The sequence below is a fragment of the Nesoenas mayeri genome (assembly GCF_963082525.1).
Source record: "Nesoenas mayeri genome assembly, chromosome: 5".
NCBI lineage: Eukaryota > Metazoa > Chordata > Aves > Columbiformes > Columbidae > Nesoenas > Nesoenas mayeri.
Genome location: NC_137548.1, coordinates 66,889,234 through 66,911,551, shown reverse-complemented (window position 1 = coordinate 66,911,551; position 22,318 = coordinate 66,889,234). Strand labels below are relative to the sequence as shown.

Genomic DNA, 22,318 nt, shown 5'->3' with positions numbered 1-22,318 from the left:
TAGCAGCTGCAACACGTTATGTCCGTAAGTGGGAATATAATTCTGACTTCTTGTGCCAATTTCATCAGCTGACGCAAATATGTTTGGGGGAAGAGACAGACAAACGAAGTGACTTGCATATACCTTATTTTTAGAAAACCAATCTAAATCAAATAACTCATTTGGATGTTGGGTAAATGCTTGGAAAAGTAGCACGGAAAACATAATTCTTGAGTGTAAATAATCTGTAGTGCACTTCATCTCAGCTTCACTGGAGTATTGCACTGCAATAGAAAAAGATGTTTCAAAGGAGGGAGGTGGAAAGCACGATATAGAAAAACTCCTAAGAGAAATCAGAAAATATTTGGGTTGTTTATGTTAAGAAAGAAATAAATGAGAGGCAAAAAACCCCAACCTATTAGTACTGTGGGATGTAAGTGAAATGAGAATCTACACTCACACTTCTTGTAATCCCTGAATGGGGGACATTCAGTGACAAATATAAAACTAGTGATGATAAAGTGATACACACTTTCAGGTAATGTGAATATTTTTTCAGCTCTATCATAGCTACGACCTGTTTTCAGGGACACGGTTTTTAAGAGGATCAGGAAAGAACTTGGTAGTTGACACTGACAGGAGTTTTCAGGATTTGTACGCCTGGTGCTAACAAATGGTAAAGATCTAAAGTTCATTCTTCAGAGCCTAAATCAGTCTCTAATTACTGCGGATTAGAATAGGACCCAATTGGGGGGCGAAGGCAGAGATGTGAATGGCAGCGTCCTTGTCCTCCCTGGAGCAGCTGGACTTGGCGTCTGCCAGCAACAAAATCCTGGATTTAGAAAAGTGGCAGCTGAGACCCAGCCTGGCAATTGCTGCCTTCTGCACACGGGCAGGAAAGCTTCAAGAAAAGGGTTATTTTAGGATCATTTTCTTGTTTGTCTTCTCTGTGCCAAAGGAGGTAAACCGTATTCCTCTTCATTCCCTTAAAGAAAATATTTCAGCTGGTCAAGTTTGTGTCTCATGTGCTGTTTGTTTCCTGTGATTAACGTAGTGAATAAAAGCCATTGAACACTAATATCTGGTGAGTTATAGACTATTTTATGTGGTAGAAGTCTCAGTTTGTGATTTTAGAGAAAAATAGATTCCATAAAGCATTAAGAGATGGCAAACTGCCCTCCATTGTTGGAGCTTAACACCAAAATGTTCACCTGCTAGAGATAAAGAAAGCCCACGTTGTGATAAAGTTGATTTTTGGGTTGATTGGTTGGAGTTTATTTATTTACTTTTCAAAATGGACTTTCAGCTTTATAGTCATATTTTCAAAATAGCTGTTCTTTTAAAAATCATGAATACTATATATTATTAGTTTGAAAATAATTTTTTAAAGGTGTTTTATATTCATTAATGTGGCTTTCTCTGTTTTTTCCTCTTTTTTTTGTGCCTCACACTGTTTACAAACTAAAAAATAAATTTAATGGTAATATTTTTTGAATTGAAGTATTTAAGTTGACAACACTAAGTAGAAGGTTTTTTTGTATAAAGTCTCTTGCAAATATGGTATTAACTTTTAGGAAGGAAATAATCTCGCGAGAAGGAACTTATTGTGTAGCCCACATGTACACGTAGTGTTGGAGTTGTATTTTATTTGGAAGACTTCTGTACCATTTACCCTCAATATGTTGATGCTTTTGAAGGTTTTGGAAACTGCCGCCCTTGCTGGAAGTGCCGACGTGTCGGGGGAAATGAAACGTGTCTTGGCTGAGAAGAATCAGCTCCAGCAGGAGCTGCAGCGCTGCCTCCAGGAGACCCACCAGAAGGATCTGCATTTCCAACAGGTTCATTCCAAGGTAACCACAGCTGGGATCCTGAACACCTCCTGTGGATCTGAGCTGCTACCAGCACAGAAATGTTGTAGAATTGCAAGTCAGAGTGATTTAAAACTTAAGATTCTTCAACACATCCCTGTTGGCTCAGGCTAGAAGTTACAAACTCAATGTCAGTATTATTTTTCCATCAGGCTTTCCTGACTTGTTGTTTGACCGAGAGAGATTTGTTGGAACCTGCATTCTGAGGAGGTTGAACTTCGAAGTAAAATATTTTTCATTATAGACAGAAACAGATTATAGACAGAAACAGGAACAAGATTTTAGCTATCTCGTACCAATTTTTAAAAACCTCAAATAAGTTTCCTTACAACTTCTTGCTGAACACTTCTGTGGCTGTTAAGGCATTTAAGAGCATGTGTGTTTCTATGCACATGTGTTTGTGTTCAGTTCACAAAAGTTTATAAATGTTCTTGGAAATTCCCTTAACGTTTATGTCTCCTTGTGTGGCCTGGAATTGGAAGGAAATTAGGTTTATGTTCCCTTATATTTGTCGTTGTGTCTGTTTTCACTGCTTCACCCGAACGTTTTATAAACCTAATAATGGTTTTGACTGAACATTGAACCAGGTGTAGCAATCTCAAGCAGGTATCAAACCTGCAGTGATTTCCTGGAGGAGATAATTCTTCATTTTTCCTTATTTAAATATGGATTTCTTTGTGGTTGTGCAGTCGGCAGAAGAGAACGCTGTCCTGTCTGCCCAGCTGAAGACTCTTTCTCAGACCCTGAGGGATAACCAGCTTCGATACACCGACTTGCAGAACCGCTATTTGAGACTGGAGAGGGAGTATCAGACGATGCAAGTGACGTCGTTCCAAGGTGCTGTTCAGGTAAGCAAATATATGGAAATGTTTTTAGGTTTTTGTCTTCTCTGCTTCTGCTTTTCTGGCTTTTGTCCTAAAAATAGAGTTAATACTTGTTGTGCTGGTTCACTGCTTTTGCTAGCCCGTGATGCGCTGAAGATAATTGTCTTTATTGTCATAAAACCGTTTTTATTGACTTTCCGTTTAAAGAAGCTGTTTATTTTTTTATTTTGAATTATTACCGTATTTAAATTGGTCTACAGCTGGCACAGATAATTGGATGGTCACTGATCGCTGGACCAGTGCAGTTTAGTGATCATTTCACCGCAGTCCTGAACCATTTTGCAAGATGTTTGAGTAATGTTTTCAAAAGTGAGATCTGTGTCATCAGTTCAGCATTTCCGCACCCTTTGCCAACCCCTCCTACACATCTGTAAGCTTTTTGCCTTGTGATCTCTTCATTCTTTACATTTTCCTATACTGCCTTGGTTATTCAGTAACAATCAGTTACTGTGATACCCTAAAATGTCATATGGATGCATATATAAAACACACAGGCAATATCTTCATCAACATTCTGTTAGAAAACAGGTTTGGAGAATTGCATCTCCGGAAATTAAAAGATTAAATGGCACAAAGAGCAATTTGTTCCCCTGCTTCTTTAATCGAAATAAAGATTTTTAACAGCTAGAAAAATGGTGACTGGCACTTTTTTCCCCTCTGCCTTTTAATATTTTCTAGGATGAAACTAGAGCAGAAGTTCCCCCTGGAGCACCACAGGAAAGATCTGCGGTTATTGTGGAGATAGACAATATGGAGCTAAATGAACTCAGAAAAAGGTCAGGACTGAGAGCTTGTATTAGCAATATTGTTTTCCTGACAGCTGTGTTGGAAGTGCGAAAGTAACGCTTTTTCTAGCCCTCTAAGGCATTTTGGGGGGAAAAGTGGATTTACTGTGGATTTACTGTGGATTAAATGAATCATAGTAATATTTGCGGATTATTATTGTCTGGTGATGTTTGTTTTTGTGAAGATGCGTGCTAATTGCTGACTCTTTCAATATCTAACCTAAAGCATCTCATTATAATGAAGTCTTTGTCACAAAAAGAAGAACGTTTCTTAATAAAAGGACAAGAAATTAATTCTTGAAGTAGGCAAAATCTTGATTTGGGTTTTTATTTTGCCGTAGGCTTACGGAGACCGAGCAACAATATGATTCGGTGCAGCAGGCTCTGGCACAGCTGACAGAAGCGCTGGCCGAAGAGAAGAGGAGGAGAGAAGCTGCAGAAGAGGCTCTTGGACTCTCCGAGGAGCAAAGTAACAGGTAAAATACTCCTGTGTGTAAAACACGGCTTCGATCTCCTTTGAAGGACAAGTGTCTGTAAAACATGTTTATTTCACTTTTGCTTCCCCTTGGACAAATGCATGGTGAGGATTTTATTTACACTTTGCCTGCAGTAAATGCAAAATGTACCGTGGAAATGGAAAATGGAGCGTCTGATCTTTTGTTTGCCTTTTTAGTGAGATTAGTGATAGGTTTTCTTATAGGTGTTGAATTTCTGAGCAAATAACAGAGCAAACAGATAATAAAGCCTGTTTGTGAGTCCACGGTACCTGAAGCAATGAGAAAAAAATCTCCCATATGACAGCTTTAGTACAGCCAGTGTTCAGATTTAAAATACCATCATCCACCTGCCTATATAAAGTGTCCATCACTACCATCATCTGAAAAATCACTGTTCCCTCAGCTGGTGATGATGGGGGTTATTCTGAATAAATGAAACACCTTTAGAGTAGATTGTAAATACAGACTGAAAAGGACCTGGCAACATAAACTAAGTCTTACTGCTTTTTGTGGGGACCTTCCGCCACTAATGTATATATACAAAATAACGATTTATGCCAGTTTGGCACTTGAAAAGAGCAGATAATTCAGCACTCAATTATCTCCCTTTGGTTTTTCTCTAGATTTGAAGCAGGCAGTTACAGGTCTGTTCCTAGCGACTACACTGTTCAGATGGAAGCCGAGGAGGAAAGGGAAGCCTTAATCATCAACCCCAGCGAACATATCGTTGTCCGAAAGGTAACTTAATGAAAGCTTTTAAAACCCTTACTTAAAAGTGACATGCGTATTGTATACTGCTAGCTGCAGGTTGGATTGAAGATAGCACAGCTCGTTATCTCCTACTCGCTAATGCTTTCTTTTTCCTTTCTTCCCTCCGCTGTACTTTTCTTTCAAATGTTACTCATTCTTGAAGTGTGATTTCCTTTATGAGTGACTGGGAGTCACTGATTTTGGGTTGTCTTCTTTATATGTTGACACTGGCATGAAGCAGCTACTTGTCTAATCTGCCTTGACGCTGAAAAGCTCCAAAAATGCTCTTTTATTGAGAGAAATACCATGGGGATGGCCATAGGGGGATCCATTCAAAGTCACAAGCTACTACTGAAACTGCATTTTACTGCATTTTACTGGCCGAATTTCTTTCTGTTTGGGTTGTGGATAGTGAGTCAAAGACAGGCAGCTGTGTAAACCATGCCATAGAACACATTGCATGTGTCCAAATTAGAATGTGAGTAATCATATTTATATTACACATATATTGAATAAAATGTGTATGCATTTTCATCTCTAGTATACATATGTAATTATATAATGCAAAAATACCTTGTAACCATTCCTCTCTCCTTTTATTAATGCTGTTTTCTTTGGATTTACATGATTTATGCTTACAGCCTGTGTTGCATCCATTGATACGTCAGAGGCAAAAGCTTTGCAGTGCCTCAGAAATCCAAGTTCCAGTGGAGCTGCTTCTCATCTATATCCCTGATGACTGACTTGATGTTTTTTGTTTCTGAACCAGATGAAAGGAGGAGCCCTTTCCTTCAGGAGATGGCTTCGGGGCCGAAGTTTGTACTGCTCAAAGCTGCTGACCTCCAGAGCAAAATCCCGCTATTTATTCCTCACCTACCTGGTGACGCTACATCTTGTTGTTTTACTGTGCCTCACTGGTGTCCTCTGAATACGCTGTATTTGCTGGGTGAATTATTTCCCTCTAGGTAATGGTGTGCCAATTCAAGGTAATAGACTTTTCACATGCTGCTAAGCTATGCACTGGACACAGTTGTATATATTCTTGTTACACTACATGAATCTTACGCTTCTTAAAAGAAATTTGTGTATATCACAGTTGCTCCAAAGTTGACTTGAATTGCTCTTCAACAGTGGAATATTATATTTGCTAAGGAGAAAATATTCCCCTCTGTTTGCCCTATAAAGAAACTGCTGCACACAAGTTATTTAATATTGTTTGTGAGTACATAATGATTGATTACTACTGAATGGGCTGTAAATGATATCTTTTCTATATAAATTTTATTTTAAGAGTTGATCTATAAATTTTAAAGGAATATTCAGCTATTACTGTTTATTGACTTCTTGATTACAACAAGAAGTTTTAGAGTGCAATAAAGGAAGAACTACTGGGTTTTTGATTTCTTTTTTTGGACTGAAAATAAAAGATTGTAGGTGGTTGTTCTTTGGCCATACAGTTTGTGATGGCTCTGCCAAGGTACACAGATATGTATATGGTAATGAGCCAAGCTGATGATTAAAGATTCAGACTTGAGATGACTTGAAGAAGTGGCTTCAATTTCTTATATTCTTTTACTGTTGTTTAAAGGTGCAGTTTCTCTAACTTTTCTTGGGTTTTTTTGCTCGTTTTGTTGGTTTTTTAAATTCACTTGCACTTCTTGTCTTGGTGGGTTTAGTTACTGTGTGTCTTTGGGGCAAAATGTTACTTGGCTGCTCAGCACATGAAATTCAAGCTTATAAAGACACAACTTTACCTCTTTTACGTACTTTGTCTTCAAGGTACAAACAAATAAAGGGCACATTTTCAACCAAAAGGCTGTAAGAAGCAGAGGATTTTAATTCAGTTTCTGTAGACACGTAATGGAGTGCTATGCATTGCATATTAACACACCCATGTTTTGTTACAGTGTTCTCTGAAACTGCACAGCTATTTCTCCCATTCGGAAAATAGCTTATTTGAGAAGACCGGTCACTGGGATGTTGTTCTTACACCCCATGCTGTTGTTTGTTGGGTTTATTCTCGCTGCGTTTCTGCTCACAACTGTATAAAAATGGGAATTCAATCAAAGCAAACCGAATCTAAAGGAGTAGACATAAAGTCACAAAAAAGGAGTAGCCATTTGATTCCCTCTTTGCCGGGCTAAAATCCTAAACATCTTGTAGGAAAAGAAAATAAGGATGGAGATGGAAGGATTCCATCAGTTTTCCTGATGCTGCTTTGAACAGATGTGAGGGAAGTGAATTATTTGCTTAAAATCCAAGGATTCTTGGATGTGAGGTTTGCTGTGCAGTCAGATGACAGGTAAAAAATGGGTTGGCATTTATGTTTGCAGATTTACCATTTGCCAAATTGTACCTGATGTTCTGCATCACTTTGCCACATGGAATGGGAAGAATTGCCATTGGGTAAATCCTGTGAACTTTCTTCTTTTGACTGTTAGTATTCCTTAGTCTAGTAAAGGCCTGGATTTTTATATAAATCCAATATATTCCTATATAACGGTGTATATTTTTTCGTAAAATGTTGATGGCTTCTCTCATTTGAATGGCTGGTGGCTGATTCAGTCCCTGTTTTCAGCCCTGGTGTCACCCAAGTGCTGAGATAATTGGGTTATTTTCAGACTTTGCGCCACGCAACCAACTACCAGGTACAGTTGAAACACGAGTACTGTGCGTGGCAAGACTATTCCCTTTCCAGCCTGAAGATGGCTGTTCACAGAACGATAACGAGCTATTCTTAGCTAATTGTGTTAAAATGAAGCAGAATACTTTCTAGCTCCAGCAGTGGACCTACAGATGCTTCCAGTTTTGCTCATCTCACGTGAGGGTTTTTTGTCTGGAGGGGAGAAAACAATCCTCTGTCATGAGGCGCAGTGAGTGGGAGAAGATCCAGAGATGTTGGGAATTCTGCCCTAATTTATCCAGCCCTTTGTGTTGGCCCTTTGATAAGCACAAACTGGACAAAAAAAAGTTGCCAAAAATGGCTCGACACGTGTAGATATTCTGTGAACTCCATTCCAGGAGCTGATATAAATGTAACGGGAGGTGAGATCATGTCATTTACAAAGAGGCTTTTACAAATCGTCACCGTTTCCTGGGTAAGTGTTGCCCTGAGAGTTTTGTTTTCATGTTCCAGTTCATGATTTTAATGTTTCGCTTCGCTTGGTCTGAGATCTTTGAGGGGTTTACACGCTTCTTGCTGGACTTGGATGCCGATTGCCTCCGGCTTTGAAGGGATTCCAAGGGGTCTTTTGGTGTCGGGTAATTCAGGTTTGACTGTGTCGTTGCACGGAAACGTGCACATGTTCCCCATCGCTGAAGGGATCAGAAATGTGCAATAAAACCTTCTTGCTATATCTGAAACCTGGAAAAAACCACTTGAATAGTGTTTACCATCTGGACATTCAGGCGTTTTGCTGTAAACCAAAAGGAAGTTTTCTGTTGATTGTGTTGAATTTTGCATTGGGAATTAGAAAAATGCAAACTAAAAATTAAAGCAAATTTAGGAAATTTATTTAGGAACTTCACCTGTTGAAAAGATTTTCAAATAGCTGCTTTGTGAAAGGGATTATTCAACTTATAAATTCAGCAGCTGTAAAGCAATAACATGGCTCAATCAATAGAAATTTTCAGTCCTGCTCTTTATTAGTCCATTCACCTCATAATTAAGTAATTGTAAGCAAAGCACGATGATTTTTTTTTTAATGGAAATTAACAAATGCTGAGCTCTCAGAGCTTTGCAGCATTTCTCTACTTTAAAATTCTCTGACCTTCTAATATCTGATGCTATTTCTGGTTTATTTAAGAGCTGAGTTTCCTGCTGTTATACATTGATGGGATGGGTGCAGTTTTGTGATGTTGGGTACTGCTGCACATGGTTGGTTTATCACATCCTAAAAGCTTTGTCCTCAGGGTTTCAGAATAAAATACCGATTCATGGCAACATGAATGGATGTTCCAAAATACCAGCTACTAGAACTAATGGTTAAACATTCCTACATTAAAGCTGTTAACAAATTTATGTGATAAAACGATTCTGCTCCCGTACGTGAAAAAGAATCTTCTGGTCACAGGCACATCAGGAAGAATTAAAATGATTGTTCTTATTTAAAATAAGGTTACATTGTCAAATTCTGCTTCTGTTTCATCTGAGGTTGTTTGGACATTGTTGTATGTTGCAAGGATCCTCTGAGATTTTAAACTCCACGAGCAGGACATCGGGAACCAGTTGCTGAGGTGGGGCTGAACAGCATCAGAAGTCAAATGCATTTTTGCATTAACTGCAAAAATGATGCTTAATACATTTTTTTTTTGCACTGTTAAGGATGAGAAGTTTGCTGGACAAGTGCTATTCTTCATTCCCTTCCCATTTCTGAAGTGCTCTCTCTCACTGAGAGAAGTTGCCAGAGAAGGAAAAATCAACTCCTTCCCTCTCCTTGACTGCCTAAAGAGGCAATTGTGCGGTCCTAAAAATAACCAAGGAATCTGAAACAGGAGTCTTGGTGAAATTCCCTCTCTTGGTGGGAATTTTGCCATGAATTTCAATGAGTTCAGGACTTTGTTTGATGTGTTGGCCACCCGCTGAAGTGGACTTGTTCCTGGGCAGTTGTCCCAGCCGCCTCTTGTTCTGGTTCCTGGAATAACCACTTTGATAAGGGATTTATCACTTACAAATATGGAGCAGGTTGTGGAGTGGGCACTTTGCATACAGAGGAGCTGTCGCTTAAATACACCCAGCAAATGCTTTCCTAAAACTTCCGTGGGTTATTTTTAGTTGGTTGTTTAGGATCGATGATGGCAAATTTAAAAATGCCTCTAGGGATTAACTGCCGTCTTTGAATTAATGAATATTTGGTGATTCCCATTTACTATTTGAGTTCTAACCAGTGGCAAGTGCACATGATCAATTCATTTGTAACAAATGAAGTTTCTAGAAGATACTAATAGCACAGCTTTGGAAGGGATGGGGTTGTGCTTGCTCAATCCAAGGAGAGCTGAACTTATCCCATGGTCACCAAGCCAATTAATGCAACATCACAGAACCCCTTGAGACTACAGCAGAAATGTCCCTTTCGGAAACAAAGGCTGAATGTCCTGATTAATTTGCTTCAGAAAAACTTATTCAAGCTGAAATTTTTGAGGATACTTAAGATGCTTTACAAGACAGAGGTTTTAGCATAGACTTCACTGTTTAGGTTTATTCCTTGCCAAGATTTTTCTTTTTATGGCAGTTTGTTCTCAAAATGATGGAGAGTTGCTTTTGTCCTGTTCCCTTCCACCTGCTCCTCTCTCCTCCCCTCCAAATTACAGTTTTGCAGCCAAAAATCTGAGGTATTATGTGTGATGAGGATGAAACCACCGCCCTTGTATGTGACAATGGTTCCGGGCTTTGCAAAGCCGGGTTTGCAGGAGATGATGCCCCAAGAGCTGTGTTTCCATCCATCGTTGGACGTCCTCGACATCAGGTTAGTTGGTGCCGAAGAGGAAGTGCTGCCTGGTTTGAGTAGTTGTTTTGGGTTGATTTTGGGTTTTTGTGGGGTTTTTTATGAGACTTTAGACATGGCAACGAGAAAGCATCAGATTGAATCAGGCAGAACTCCCATTGTCCTGTCAAGGAATGTAGCTTGTGAAGAACTTCGTGATCCTTTGGAACGGTGTCTTCAAGCACAGAATGTTGACTCTAAAAGAATATATGAAGGTGTTTTATCAAAACAAAGCTCGTTGGATTAATCAATGCTTGCCATATCAATACAAAGAAAAAAGATAGGCAGAACATGAGAACCAAATGAACAATAATAATAAATTCCTTTTTGTGTTCTGTTAAGCAACATTATGGCCCAATAAACTTCCAAAAAATGTGTGTAGCACATTGCTTAATCAACTCAAACAGTACTGGAAAGGATAAACATGGGTTTTCTTGACCTTGGGAAGGGTCTTTCTGCTTAATTAGTTTCTTAACAGTTCCCTTATAAATAGAAGATTCAGATTTTTTTGTTTGTTTTGTTAATCTCTGAGTCAGATTTTAATTTTCTGGGCTGTAGAAAAGCCTTCCCTAAAGTTTTGTGTGTTTTTTTGCTGAGATAAATAAGCCTGGTTTGACAGGCTCAAAATACTAAGCGTTTTAAGGAATGCATTTTGAACAGTTCTATGAATTGTTGAAGATGAATATTGGTTGTTGAAAACATCCATTCTTGACCCTCTTACACTGTTCGTTGGCTTTTGACATGTAGTTTTGCACAGGTAAGCAGCCCAGCAGCCCTACTATTCAATCCATGGAATTAAAAGATATGCACGAGAAAAATGAAATATTTTTATGCTAATTGACGAATATTTTACCTCATATGCTGTCACATTATTTGGGGCAATTGTGATAGACTTCCTAATGCAAACAGGATAAACTTAGCTTAACTATTATTTAATAAATGAGTTTGATTTTAGAATATCTGTCTCTGTTTTGTAGAATTTAATGCTTCTTTGCAGAATGGCAGTAGCAGGTACAGTATTTTGGGTGAAATTTTAACGTAAACGTGATATTCTATCTCTAATGTACATGATATACTGCACTAACACTAGAATAATATACTTTGCAGGGTGTTATGGTGGGAATGGGTCAAAAAGACAGTTATGTGGGGGATGAAGCGCAAAGTAAAAGAGGGATCCTGACACTGAAGTATCCCATTGAGCATGGAATCATCACCAACTGGGATGACATGGAAAAGGTGGGTGTTCATTTTCAATTTAATTTTGTTGAGGCGTCGTCTTGTCCGAGACATACAATTTGCCATTAATCCTATAAACCTTGAAGAATTTGTAATCTCGCTGTAGTTAAAGCGATAGGCCAGGATGCCAGTTGATCAGGTCTTGGCAGTTCTAGAGTTGCTCTTCTTCTAAAAAGCAAATGCTTATTACTCATCAGATTTGGAAGTGTGTTAGAAAAGTATTTTACACTTTATACCTACTGTTTTCAACCTTGACGTTCATACTGAGGCAGAATGTTTGACAACGATAGAAAGCAGCTAAAGTAAAAGAGAAAAATAAAAGGTTGAGATTCATCAGAGGTGAATCAGAGAAATATTCAAGCCACATTACTGAAGCTGGGAACACAAAACGTGAGGTGGAGAAGGGATTTTTCCCTCCTGAGCACTTGCCTTCATGAACAAGACGATGTGTGATGCCCACATCTTGTATTGCATGTGACATTCTCACTGTCAGTTAAAGAGGAAAAGACAGATTGGGGCTTCCTATCCCTATACTAATTCTTTTAGAGTGGAATATATATTTTTCTTTCCTGAAGCATGTTCTTCTGTTGCCAATTCCAGTTAGCTGTTAACATCTGGATGGTGAGAAGACATCTTTATTCCCTATCAAGCCAAACATTCTTGGCATGAGGTCAGTGCAGTGGCCTCTTTGTGCAATGCCCACTCAAGGATGTCCCAGACCAGGCAGTTCAGTCCCTTGTCATGTCCAGGTGGAATGGAATGGGAAGGAAACTCCATGAGAAAATTCTTCTAGTAATTTTTCCTGTGGAAAATACCCCTGATAGGAAGACAGGAGGCCGGTGTTGTTCTGTACTCACACTTGCTGAGACAATGTATATGCAACTCTAATACATATATCTAAAATTGCTTATTCTATCATATTTGCGAACCCAAACTGATAAGTGCGGAGTGTTCCAGATGAACAGACCGAAGTTTATACAGGAGCAATGGGAGCTCCTCACTTCATATTTGGAAATCAATTGCCTCTAGATGGAAGCACAGTATTTGCATTTCATGATTGCACCGCTTGTTGGGAGGACACCTTCCTCCGTTCTGCAGAGTAGAAAGTCGATCTCATACATCCATTATGTTGTTTTGCCTCATAATTCTCCTGCTGTCTGCATTCAGCAATAAATTATATTTCCCTGTAGGGAAAAAAAAAAGGAAAAAAATAAGAAGGAGGTCACTATTTTATGTTCTTCCATCAGCGATTGGTCTCTGGATCTGGAAATTGTCCTGTGTCTAACACATATTGGTCTGTATCTTTCTCTGTTAAGGCTGGATGCTAGAACAGGCTATCTAAAATCTAGTTAGGAAAAGGAACTTGGAAAGGTAAAAAGGTGGCATGTGCTTTACTGTAGTGTAAACTCATGGCTGGATTGATTGATTTTTTAGGGTGTGTGGTGGAGGCTTCAGGCAGTGCTGTGGTTCAACTAATGGTCAGATACTCTATGGGTTCTTGCAGTTTGAACTTCTCTTTGCCACTTGAATGGATGAAGGAATTACTTGTGAAAGCGGGTCCCTGGCCTAAGTTTTCCTTTTGCTGACAGTTTGCAACATGTAGTATCTGGCAAAGATGCGCCAACACAGAGTTGTGCCTGATGGGACAGAAAGCCAAGGCTGCGTCCAAGTGAATGCGCAACAAATAGAAAAGAGAAGCATGAGAGGGAGGCAGTGGTGGGAAAGAGGCAAGAAATAGCCTTGCTAACTTTTGTGATTATTGCAAATAAGAAAAGTAGCTTAAAAAAATACATATATATATGGGTTTCCTACTTCAGTCATATGTTTACATGCATATCTCAGCTTCCCCTGAAGCTCTGTAACACACACACACACACTCTTGTGGCTGAGAGAGCTTCTGAAATGCAATCCCTGAAGTTTTGGTGCTAAGGGAATATCTATTGTATATGTCTATATATTTTTCCTCTGAATTTTTTTTAAACCAGTTGCATGATTTTGATCCAAACAATAAATTTCTTTCCAATGCTTGGAAATGCTACTACTGAAAGCATCGCAATGTAGGAGAAACTAGAGAATTAGTGGGTAACGTGCCAAAAATGGGACAAAGGCATCATAGTGCCCAACCATCCATATATTAGAAAAAGCAGGGGGTCACCAAAAGCGTCCGTGTGTGTGAGATAGAGAGCGAGAATGCTGCAGGATGCACAGAGACCCGTGTGAATGGAGGAGGAGGACATGGAGACAATGAAATGAAGCATTCTTCTCCTCCTGTGCTTCAGTTCACAATATTCAAATGGGGACTGGGCTGTTTTCCGCTGGATAATAATACCGGGCATTGTCCATCACTGTTAATTTGTTCACGGTGACTGAGCTGACAACCTATGGGAGGGAAAGCGTTGGGATGGAGCGTTTTCTAGCTATGTGAATATTTAATATACATGTTGGGATAATTCTTCCTCACTAATTTATCTTTGTTTTTTTTCTTGCTGCTTACATTTAATTCTCATGACCTGTAAAATCCAATGCTGAACTGGTTTTGCTTCCTGTAGAATATCATTATCCGTTAACATTCTGGTTATCATTAGGTTGAATCTAATGGGCTGTGCAGTGCCCGATCCTGCTGGTTTTCAGGAAAAACCTGCAAACTGCTGGTCCTGGTTTGTGAGTCCAGGTTGGTTCCTCACTGCTGAGATTGCCAATACTTAGTTAATTATGCAAACGTGGAGGTTTCTTCTCTTCCTTTGGTTCTTTCATGTCTGAAATGGCGGAAGAAACTTATGTGTGATTTCTATATATTTTTGTCCAAACTTTTACATGATTACTTTGTTTTATTCAACTTTTCTCCGTCTTTGCATTCTAAACCTTCAAATGGAAGATGGCCCAGCATCCCAAGCCCCAGTTCTGAAAAGATCTCATGTTTTTTAGGGAATTGAGATGAAACTGCGTTTGGTTTGGTTTTTTTAGGCGTGATCATTTTCTTAATGAATAATTCCATGTCTGGACAGCTGTTGTCTTTGTAGGCACTTGGAATTTATGGATCTTCTTTCCATTTAAGTTCATTTTGCATAATAATACTTTTTTTCTAGGATATTAATGAAATAAACTTACCCTGTGTCCCTCTTCAGAGAAGATGATCCATGCTCTGTTTAGGAAATCCTAAGTAGAGTCTGTTGTGTAGGTTAGATTCTATTGTTATGGTAGAAACATAATGGTTTAATGTCTGCAAAAAATATAATTACTGTATTTGTAAAGCTTTCTGTGGACAGAAGGAGCGATTTTCAGAACACTTTTCTAAAGCACTTTTCGGTTTCAGATTTGGCATCATTCTTTCTACAACGAACTCCGGGTTGCGCCGGAGGAACATCCCGTCCTGCTGACCGAGGCCCCTTTGAATCCCAAGGCCAACCGGGAAAAAATGACTCAGGTAATCATCTGAATGTTGTTCCACGGATCATTTCTGCACAGAAGCAGCCAAAAATATAAATAGCCCTGGGTATTCAGATCTGGGAGATGATCTGTTGTGGATTGGCCAGGCCATGGTGAGAGCAAAAGTTTCTGCTGCTCATGCAAATACTCTGGATGGCCCTAAAATGTTTTGTACCTGATTTTGGCAGTGAAACATATGGAACGAGCCTCTTAAAAACTTGAAATAGTTTTCTTTGTTCACAAGAGTTTGTGTGTGCTCAGTTCTGGAAGTGGGGAAGCTGGAGGCCAAAGCTGCCGATGCTGAATGTTGGTGTGTAGATAAAGTTGACCCAGGATTAATGTAATTTTTTGGATGGAGTTATGAGTCATTGATGTATTCAAATCTGAGGTTTGCAAGGGCTGTACCAGCTGAATCACACTTTGAGTTTTGGATCAGTGACACCTTTAATGTCCCTACTCCTGGCCACCAAGAGTCCTCAACTTGTGGTAGTCCAGCTCTTCAGGTTGTGCTGTACCATCTCCTCAGGTTGTGCTGTCACAGTTCCTGCTTTCTACCCTAAACACTGTCACTTTATCAACACTTCTGCACGACACAAAATCCTAATTATCATATCAGTATTTGATTTTTTTTGGAAGATTTAAATAAAGGTATTTGAAGGCCATCATGAGGATGACTTTGCGGAGCTCCCAACTGGAGCACCTGGATCAGGGGAAAATTGTTCACAAACTGGAGTCTTTGTATTGCTTTGGGAAAACGGGTTGTCTGAAGCATTCAAATTTAAGTGGTGCTTTGCTGAAGATTTTTGCCTGTGGCATACCCAGTCTCATTTAGCAAACTGAGATCAGAACCAGAAGTCAAGCTCTGAAGTTTATTTTATAGCAGTCTTCTGGCTAAAAGTCCACCTTATAAATTTAACCAGTGATGTAACCAGAAGTAAGTGTGATTTAAATACAGATATAGGTGTAAAACCACCTGGGAAAATTAGATGTGGATCCGCACTTCCCTTTGCGCCCACTTTTGGCATATATTTAATAGGAAGATTATGCATCAATTTAGCAACAGTGTAAATAAACTAATTAAGTAGTGAGCTTGACAGCACACGTTACTGGGAGATAATACAACTGGGAGATAATAAACAACAACAGACCATAAGAAAAGCCTGGTTTATAACAAGCAGGAGGTGTGGTTCATACAGTAGACATGTCTAGGACTATTTCTCTGTCATTACACTGTAATGATAAATCCTGTTTTCAAGACTGTTTAAAGGCTTATTGTTTATTACTGATTGCATTAAATTCATCACATTAATTAACTCAAAATATCAGTAATTCGTGTATTCTTTAATGCAAAGCATAATTTTCATTAAAACTAGACTTCATTGGCAAAGCTATTAGCTTATGAAATCCAAAGTTTGATTTTAACTCCCTGATGTCAGTGGCTCTGGTGGGTACAACAGTAATGGTTGAGGTTTATGGTTGGACTTGATGATCTTAAGGGTCCAACCTAAATGATTCTACGAGTCTATGAAATGTGGTCCCAGCAACACCAGTCATGATGGGGTAACACTGTATTTAAGAATAAAGCACCAAAGGACACCCAGAAAACCCTGATCACAGTAAGTGTAGCATGTCATGAGATTCACTTGCCAGAGGAATCCATGGATGCTCCAGCAGAGGAGTTTCTGAAACAGAACAAAAGCTGCATCAGGAACAGCTGGTTATTCCTTGAAATGGGAATAGACAGATTATTCCTTGTGGCTTCTTCCAGCTGTGCTTTCTATAAATCTTTAGTACGTACATACCTATATATACATATAAATACTTTAGATTGCTGTGTTGTTGCAGTTCTGACATCAGGATAAAAAAGTTATCCCAAGGTGTCCTCTAAATTAATATTATCAATAAAAATCTGACCTAGTCTGAGGTTAATGGAAAGATATCCACTGACTTCAGTCATTTTTAATGAAATTCTAAAGACAACATAGCTTGTTGTTCACAGAAGAACCACAGTTCAGGAGGGGGCTCAGGAGCAGAAACTGGTGGTATTCATTAAAAAAAAAAAGAAAGAAAATGTACTGTCTCTTCAGCTACTTTGAAGTTTAGATCCTGAAGGTTTTCAAATTCTGAATTCCAGATTATGTTCGAGACATTCAATGTGCCAGCCATGTATGTGGCAATTCAGGCGGTGCTGTCTCTGTACGCGTCTGGAAGAACCACCGGTGAGTCTTTCTGCGCGTTGTATTTTCCACCTGTTCCTCTCTCGTGTATGTATGTTCACACACACAGATATATGTTTATTACCCTGCACCAGCTGTGCATTAAGTAGAACTGACAGCCGTATGGAAGTGGAATATTCCCCACCATCCTGGTTTTTGGATTTTTGTTTTAGTTTTTTTCATTACAGGTATATGGGTGTAGATTTGTGATTCTCTTCTTCAAAAGCTCAAGTGACTACAGCTCAACTCTATGTACAGATGAAAAATGATAGAGTTTGATACTGCCCTTAATTGCACAGCATAAAGAAGCTGTGTCTTAACTAGGTTGTTCCAAACCCATGGTTCCTTCTTACTTTAGACCTACCTCTATTGTTAAGCTGCATTCCCAGTAGGGGAAAAAAAAGCAACCAACATTCAGTAGTTAAATTAAAGTGTTTCATTTGAATGTTGAATTTGGATCACATAATGATGTCTGCTGTTAAGCGATCGTCAGAATTAGCATGGAGGTCTCTTATTGCCATTTAGAGTCTGATCAAGCATTGAGACAATAAACCTCTTCTTAGCAACTCTTGAGTCTTCATATACTTTGAAAAAAATTAAAATGCCATCTGTCTTTGTAGCCTGATGCCACAATATAATTTTGTATCAAAAGATCAACAGCTTACAGGAATTACGATTCTCATCAGTACTATTGTATGTTTAAAATTCCACTATTTGCATGCATGTTTGGTATCAGAAATGCCTTATTCATTTTGAGTGGGAAGCATGTTCTTCATTTCCTATCCAAGAATATAAATACCATGGCTGTGCAGAAATCACCTGTTATATTTTCCCTGATGGGGTGGTTTATTTTAATGGCAGATTCAAATTTTTAAGTTTATAGATTTTTTTTCCATTGCAATTTGTACATTGGTTCATGTCTGTAAAGTGCTACGGGTTGTCTGAAGATAGAGCCTCCACATACATGTTGAAACTCCTTTCCACTCAGGGATGGAATCTGCAGGTATCCATGAAACCACATACAACTGTATTATGAAGTGTGAAATCAACATTATTGCTAGCATCCATTCAGCAAAAACAATACAATCAGATTGCTGAATGTTTTCCCCAATTCATCTCATGTGACTAGCTCTTTAATTACACAAGTGACAGAAGCAATTGTCCTGTGAGCATCTTGATTTGTTGCATGTTTCAGCTGAGAATATGGAATATGTGGAGACCCTGTATCAGGGGGAAATAATCAGCTTCTCCTTTTCTTTCACTTCCCAGGAATAGTTTTGGATTCTGGGGACGGTGTCACACACAACGTGCCTATCTATGAGGGCTACGCCTTGCCTCACGCCATCATGAGACTCGATCTGGCGGGCAGAGACCTGACCGACTATCTCATGAAAATTCTCACAGAGAGAGGCTACTCTTTTGTCACCACTGGTAACGAGCTGTGCTTTGGATGATGCACTTTGCACACTTATACTCTGTTAGTTGTCTTATTATGCAGGAAGCGTGTACCTGGTGAGATGCATCAAAATCCCATCACTAGGTTGGTCTGGGAATAATAGTTCATGTTGGCTAATGGGATTCTCCTGACTTTGGCTTTCAGCTTATCTGGGGAGCACCAAGGACAAGGGTGCCAATGGATTAGGAAATCCTAAATCAACGGCAAATTTAAGGAGTTGTTGTGTTTGATCATATCTCTTCCACAGACAAAGGAACAAAGTAGCTGGCAAGGGATGAACCTCTAGAGGTTCATCGAGGTTTTGCGACAGAGACTTGTAAACATAAATCTTTACAGTGTTCTGTAGTACAATATATATATTTTATTTACCAATGAGGGAAATTTGGTAATGCAAAAGGAAAGTAATGTTGTTGAGACAACAGAGCGGTCAGAGTCCACTGAATCGTGCAACCATTGTAAGCTAAGGGAAATGTACATGAGAAAATCTGCGTTCTAGCTGTCATCCTCTACATTGGTTTAAAACGTTTCTTTACTGCCTGCAGCCGAACGGGAGATAGTGAGAGATGTCAAGGAGAAGCTTTGCTACGTAGCTTTGGATTTTGAAAATGAAATGGCAACTGCGGCTTCCTCCTCCTCTCTTGAGAAGAGCTACGAGCTTCCTGATGGACAAGTCATCACCATTGGGAATGAACGGTTCCGATGCCCAGAAACTCTCTTCCAGCCATCCTTCATAGGTGGGACATGACTTTTTCTTTCTAGGGACTTGACATAGAATGAAAACAAGAATTTCTTAGATATTATAGTAGACATTCAGCTGTAGGAACAGAGGTATTTATCCTCAAATGTCCTTAGAAATGTAGTTTCTATTGACCTAATCAGTTTTTTAGAAACTAAGAACGTTGCTGCTACAGCTACTGGACAAAAAGACACCTCTCAGTTTAGAAATACTAAGATCCAAGGATGGTTTCAACCTCTTGCAGAAGCAATGGAGTTTCTAAGATGATGTTTGAAAGTCCTGTCAGAAGATCATGCTTTTTATCTTGACTGGCTGATAAATAACTGCACAGTGCTGCTTATATGTGGTTTTTATCTAGATGCTGCTTCTGTCTGTCCTTTTATTGTATTAAGCTGTAATTTTGATAATACAAAATCAAATGGTGCGGCATTTTCCAGTAGTTTTACCTGCAGTGTTAAAATTCTCATTCTCTCCAGTGGATGACCGACTCTTGATGTGGTAACTCATGCTGCCCTCACAAATTTCCCAATTCCCACTTAAATTCTGCTCTTGAGAACTGAGCAAAATCCCTGCAGGCACTTTGGCACAATTTCCATCATTCTAAATGGTGAAGCCAGCTATGCTTGTGTGTAGGAAAGGAAACTATTTGAGCATTAATGTAGCTCCAAGTTCTGTATTTGAACATTGCAGGAGTGATGCTAAAATATTCTATATTGGAACATCAGCAGGAGAAATTATCTTTAGTAGACAGAGGGATTTGGCTGCCAGAAATGTATCAGGGACCAGAGTTCATGCTAAACCATGGTCAGTATCAGAAACATAGCGATGGAAATTAGGATTTCCTGGATCACTGATCTTTGTTGAAATGTGCGTATTGAGCTGGTTAAAAAGTCTCGTACTTGAAGTTCAAACTGTGTTCCCAGGGCTGTATCTGGTCTGTTCATTTTCTTTAGCAAAAAATAGTACTGTAAGTTAACTTTTACTGTACTGGCATTCAAATTAAACCAACACCTCAAAAGCAAGGTGGCTCACTGAAATGCCAAGTGGGCTTCTATTTCTAGCTCACAGCATCATGAAAGGTTATAGAAATAGCAAACTATTGCAGTAATGCCTCATTTTAAATGTTTCCTTTTTTTTTTTTTAATTGAGGAAGTAAAAAGCTCAGTATGAAATCATAGTGGGGATATTTCTTCCTCACAAGTTTATTTTGCTTGTACAAATACTATGTTGAGATGACAAAGGAGGTGAGGAGTGTGTCTTGTCCTTTCTCCTTCCTCTCTTAAGCATCACAAAGCTTTTTCTTGTATCTTTTTTCACCTTGGAGTTTTAAGGAACACAGCTTGGACTAGTGAGCTTTGCTTTTATTTTAACAGTAATAAAATGAAGGGCAAGAAGAGAAATAACATATTGAAACTTCTTTCCGCTCAGGGATGGAATCCGCAGGTATCCATGAAACCACTTACAACAGTATTATGAAATGTGATATCGACATCCGGAAGGATCTCTACGCTAATAACGTCCTCTCTGGAGGAACCACGATGTATCCTGGGATTGGCGATCGTATGCAGAAAGAGATTACAGCTTTGGCTCCGAGTACCATGAAGATTAAGGTAATTTTTAACACCCATACTTATGTTGGAAAGTTAAATGTCATAAACAAATCAAGATATCCATAAGAGAATGCCCAGGTCTTGCATCCCAAGTCCTCGGACAACTTGATATCCCTTTTCTTCCTACCAGCCAAAGCAGAATTAAAAAAGGCATTTGAGTGGTATGGGAATAAAAATGTTTGCTGAAGCAATGGGAGTTGGTGAGGACGTTTTGAGAAAATGTCAAACAACAGTTAAGGAAAACAGTCCTGGGGGTTAATATTTTTAATTTTATTTTTTTCATATATGTTTATTAATTTCGGTAGCTGTGTTATGGGCTGTGTTCAAATATCTCATGGGCTGCTCTGTCTGCTCATAGTGACATTGTAGCATCTCTACTGACTTGAGGCAGAAGACAAAAAATATGGCAGCCATTCTACCTCTTACTTCACTGGAGTCATGCTCCTATGATGAAAACACTTTCATCTAGTTATTATTAATAATTAGTAATATTTCATCCAAAGAGAGGGTTACTGTGCTTTCTGCTTGTCATTTTATTTACAACAAGTTGCACTTCTCTTCTAGATGATTGCACCGCCAGAACGTAAATACTCTGTCTGGATTGGGGGCTCCATATTGGCATCTCTATCCACTTTTCAGCAAATGTGGATCAGTAAAGATGAATATGAGGAGGCTGGTCCCTCTATTGTCCATCGCAAGTGCTTTTGACCACATCCATCACATCCTGTCAGTGATAAGTAGTGCTGGCTCTCTCCTTCTCACCTGCCCTTGGTCATCTCTGAGGGTGGCTTTGGCTTTCTTCCACACATTAAAAAAAACACACTGTGTGGATGTCATAGAAATTAGCAGTTGATGCTAAAATGAGACTAACGTTTCAGTGATGGGTGTTTTCCAAGATAAATAACAATAGTTATACCGTATGTTTTCACAGACATCCCTTCCCCCTGCTGCAACCCAGGAGGTGACACACTAAGATGGTGTGTGGTGGTGTCTGCTCATCAATGGTCTCTGAAGTATCCACATCAGTGATTCTTTCAAACTCAAAGATAATGCAAAATTTAGGTACCAAAGAAAGCTTATTTGATGCAGTTGAGTGGTATGCAGGATTCTTCTAAGAGAGTTTATTTTCTTGAGGATACAGTGGATTGATGTGGATGCCAATGTTCACATGGGTACCAATTCTTTCCGTAGAGCTTCTATGCATGTCTCTCCTTGGTTACTTCTGAACTTACACCTAACAAGTTAATTTATTGGATGTATTATTGCTTTCTTCATCTCTCTGCCCAAGCAGTTAACTGATGTTTCATTTACTTTTGCTGTCCATGTGTTATGCTAAGCTAATGATTACAGAGTAAATAATAACCTTTTGAATATGTTATTGAAATACTCTGG

The 22,318-nt window shown here is 39.0% G+C and overlaps 2 protein-coding genes across 11 annotated transcripts in view; both read left to right on the top strand.

Annotated features, from left to right (window-relative positions):
• The window catches only part of LOC308040979 (uncharacterized protein), a 41,599-nt gene extending 35,182 nt beyond the window's left edge, over positions 1–6,417 (top strand). For all 9 annotated transcript variants that reach the window (XM_080345389.1, XM_080345387.1, XM_080345386.1 and 6 more), the window contains 6 exons: positions 1,677–1,829; positions 2,537–2,695; positions 3,410–3,507; positions 3,858–3,992; positions 4,637–4,751; positions 5,533–6,417. In XM_080345389.1, the coding sequence (XP_080201515.1) occupies positions 1,677–1,829; positions 2,537–2,695; positions 3,410–3,507; positions 3,858–3,992; positions 4,637–4,751; positions 5,533–5,691 (819 nt within the window). In that variant the 3' untranslated portion in view covers positions 5,692–6,417. The remainder of the gene's footprint in view (positions 1–1,676; positions 1,830–2,536; positions 2,696–3,409; positions 3,508–3,857; positions 3,993–4,636; positions 4,752–5,532) is intronic.
• Positions 6,418–7,135: 718 nt separating this feature from the next.
• On the top strand, positions 7,136–21,838 carry LOC308041464 (actin, aortic smooth muscle-like). 2 transcript variants are annotated; one of them, XM_080346147.1, is made up of 10 exons: positions 7,136–7,169; positions 7,785–7,861; positions 10,074–10,228; positions 11,354–11,482; positions 14,796–14,906; positions 17,043–17,127; positions 18,394–18,555; positions 19,123–19,314; positions 20,745–20,926; positions 21,491–21,838. In XM_080346147.1, the coding sequence occupies exons 3-10, from the start codon at positions 10,100–10,102 to the stop codon at positions 21,632–21,634; spliced, it is 1,134 nt and encodes a 377-aa protein (XP_080202273.1). In that variant the 5' UTR covers positions 7,136–7,169; positions 7,785–7,861; positions 10,074–10,099; the 3' UTR covers positions 21,635–21,838. The 2 variants fall into 2 exon arrangements, with proteins under 2 accessions (XP_080202273.1, XP_080202274.1); XM_080346148.1 differs by lacking the exons at positions 7,136–7,169; positions 7,785–7,861 and having other exon boundaries at positions 9,450–10,228.
• The last annotated feature ends 480 nt before the right edge of the window (positions 21,839–22,318 follow it).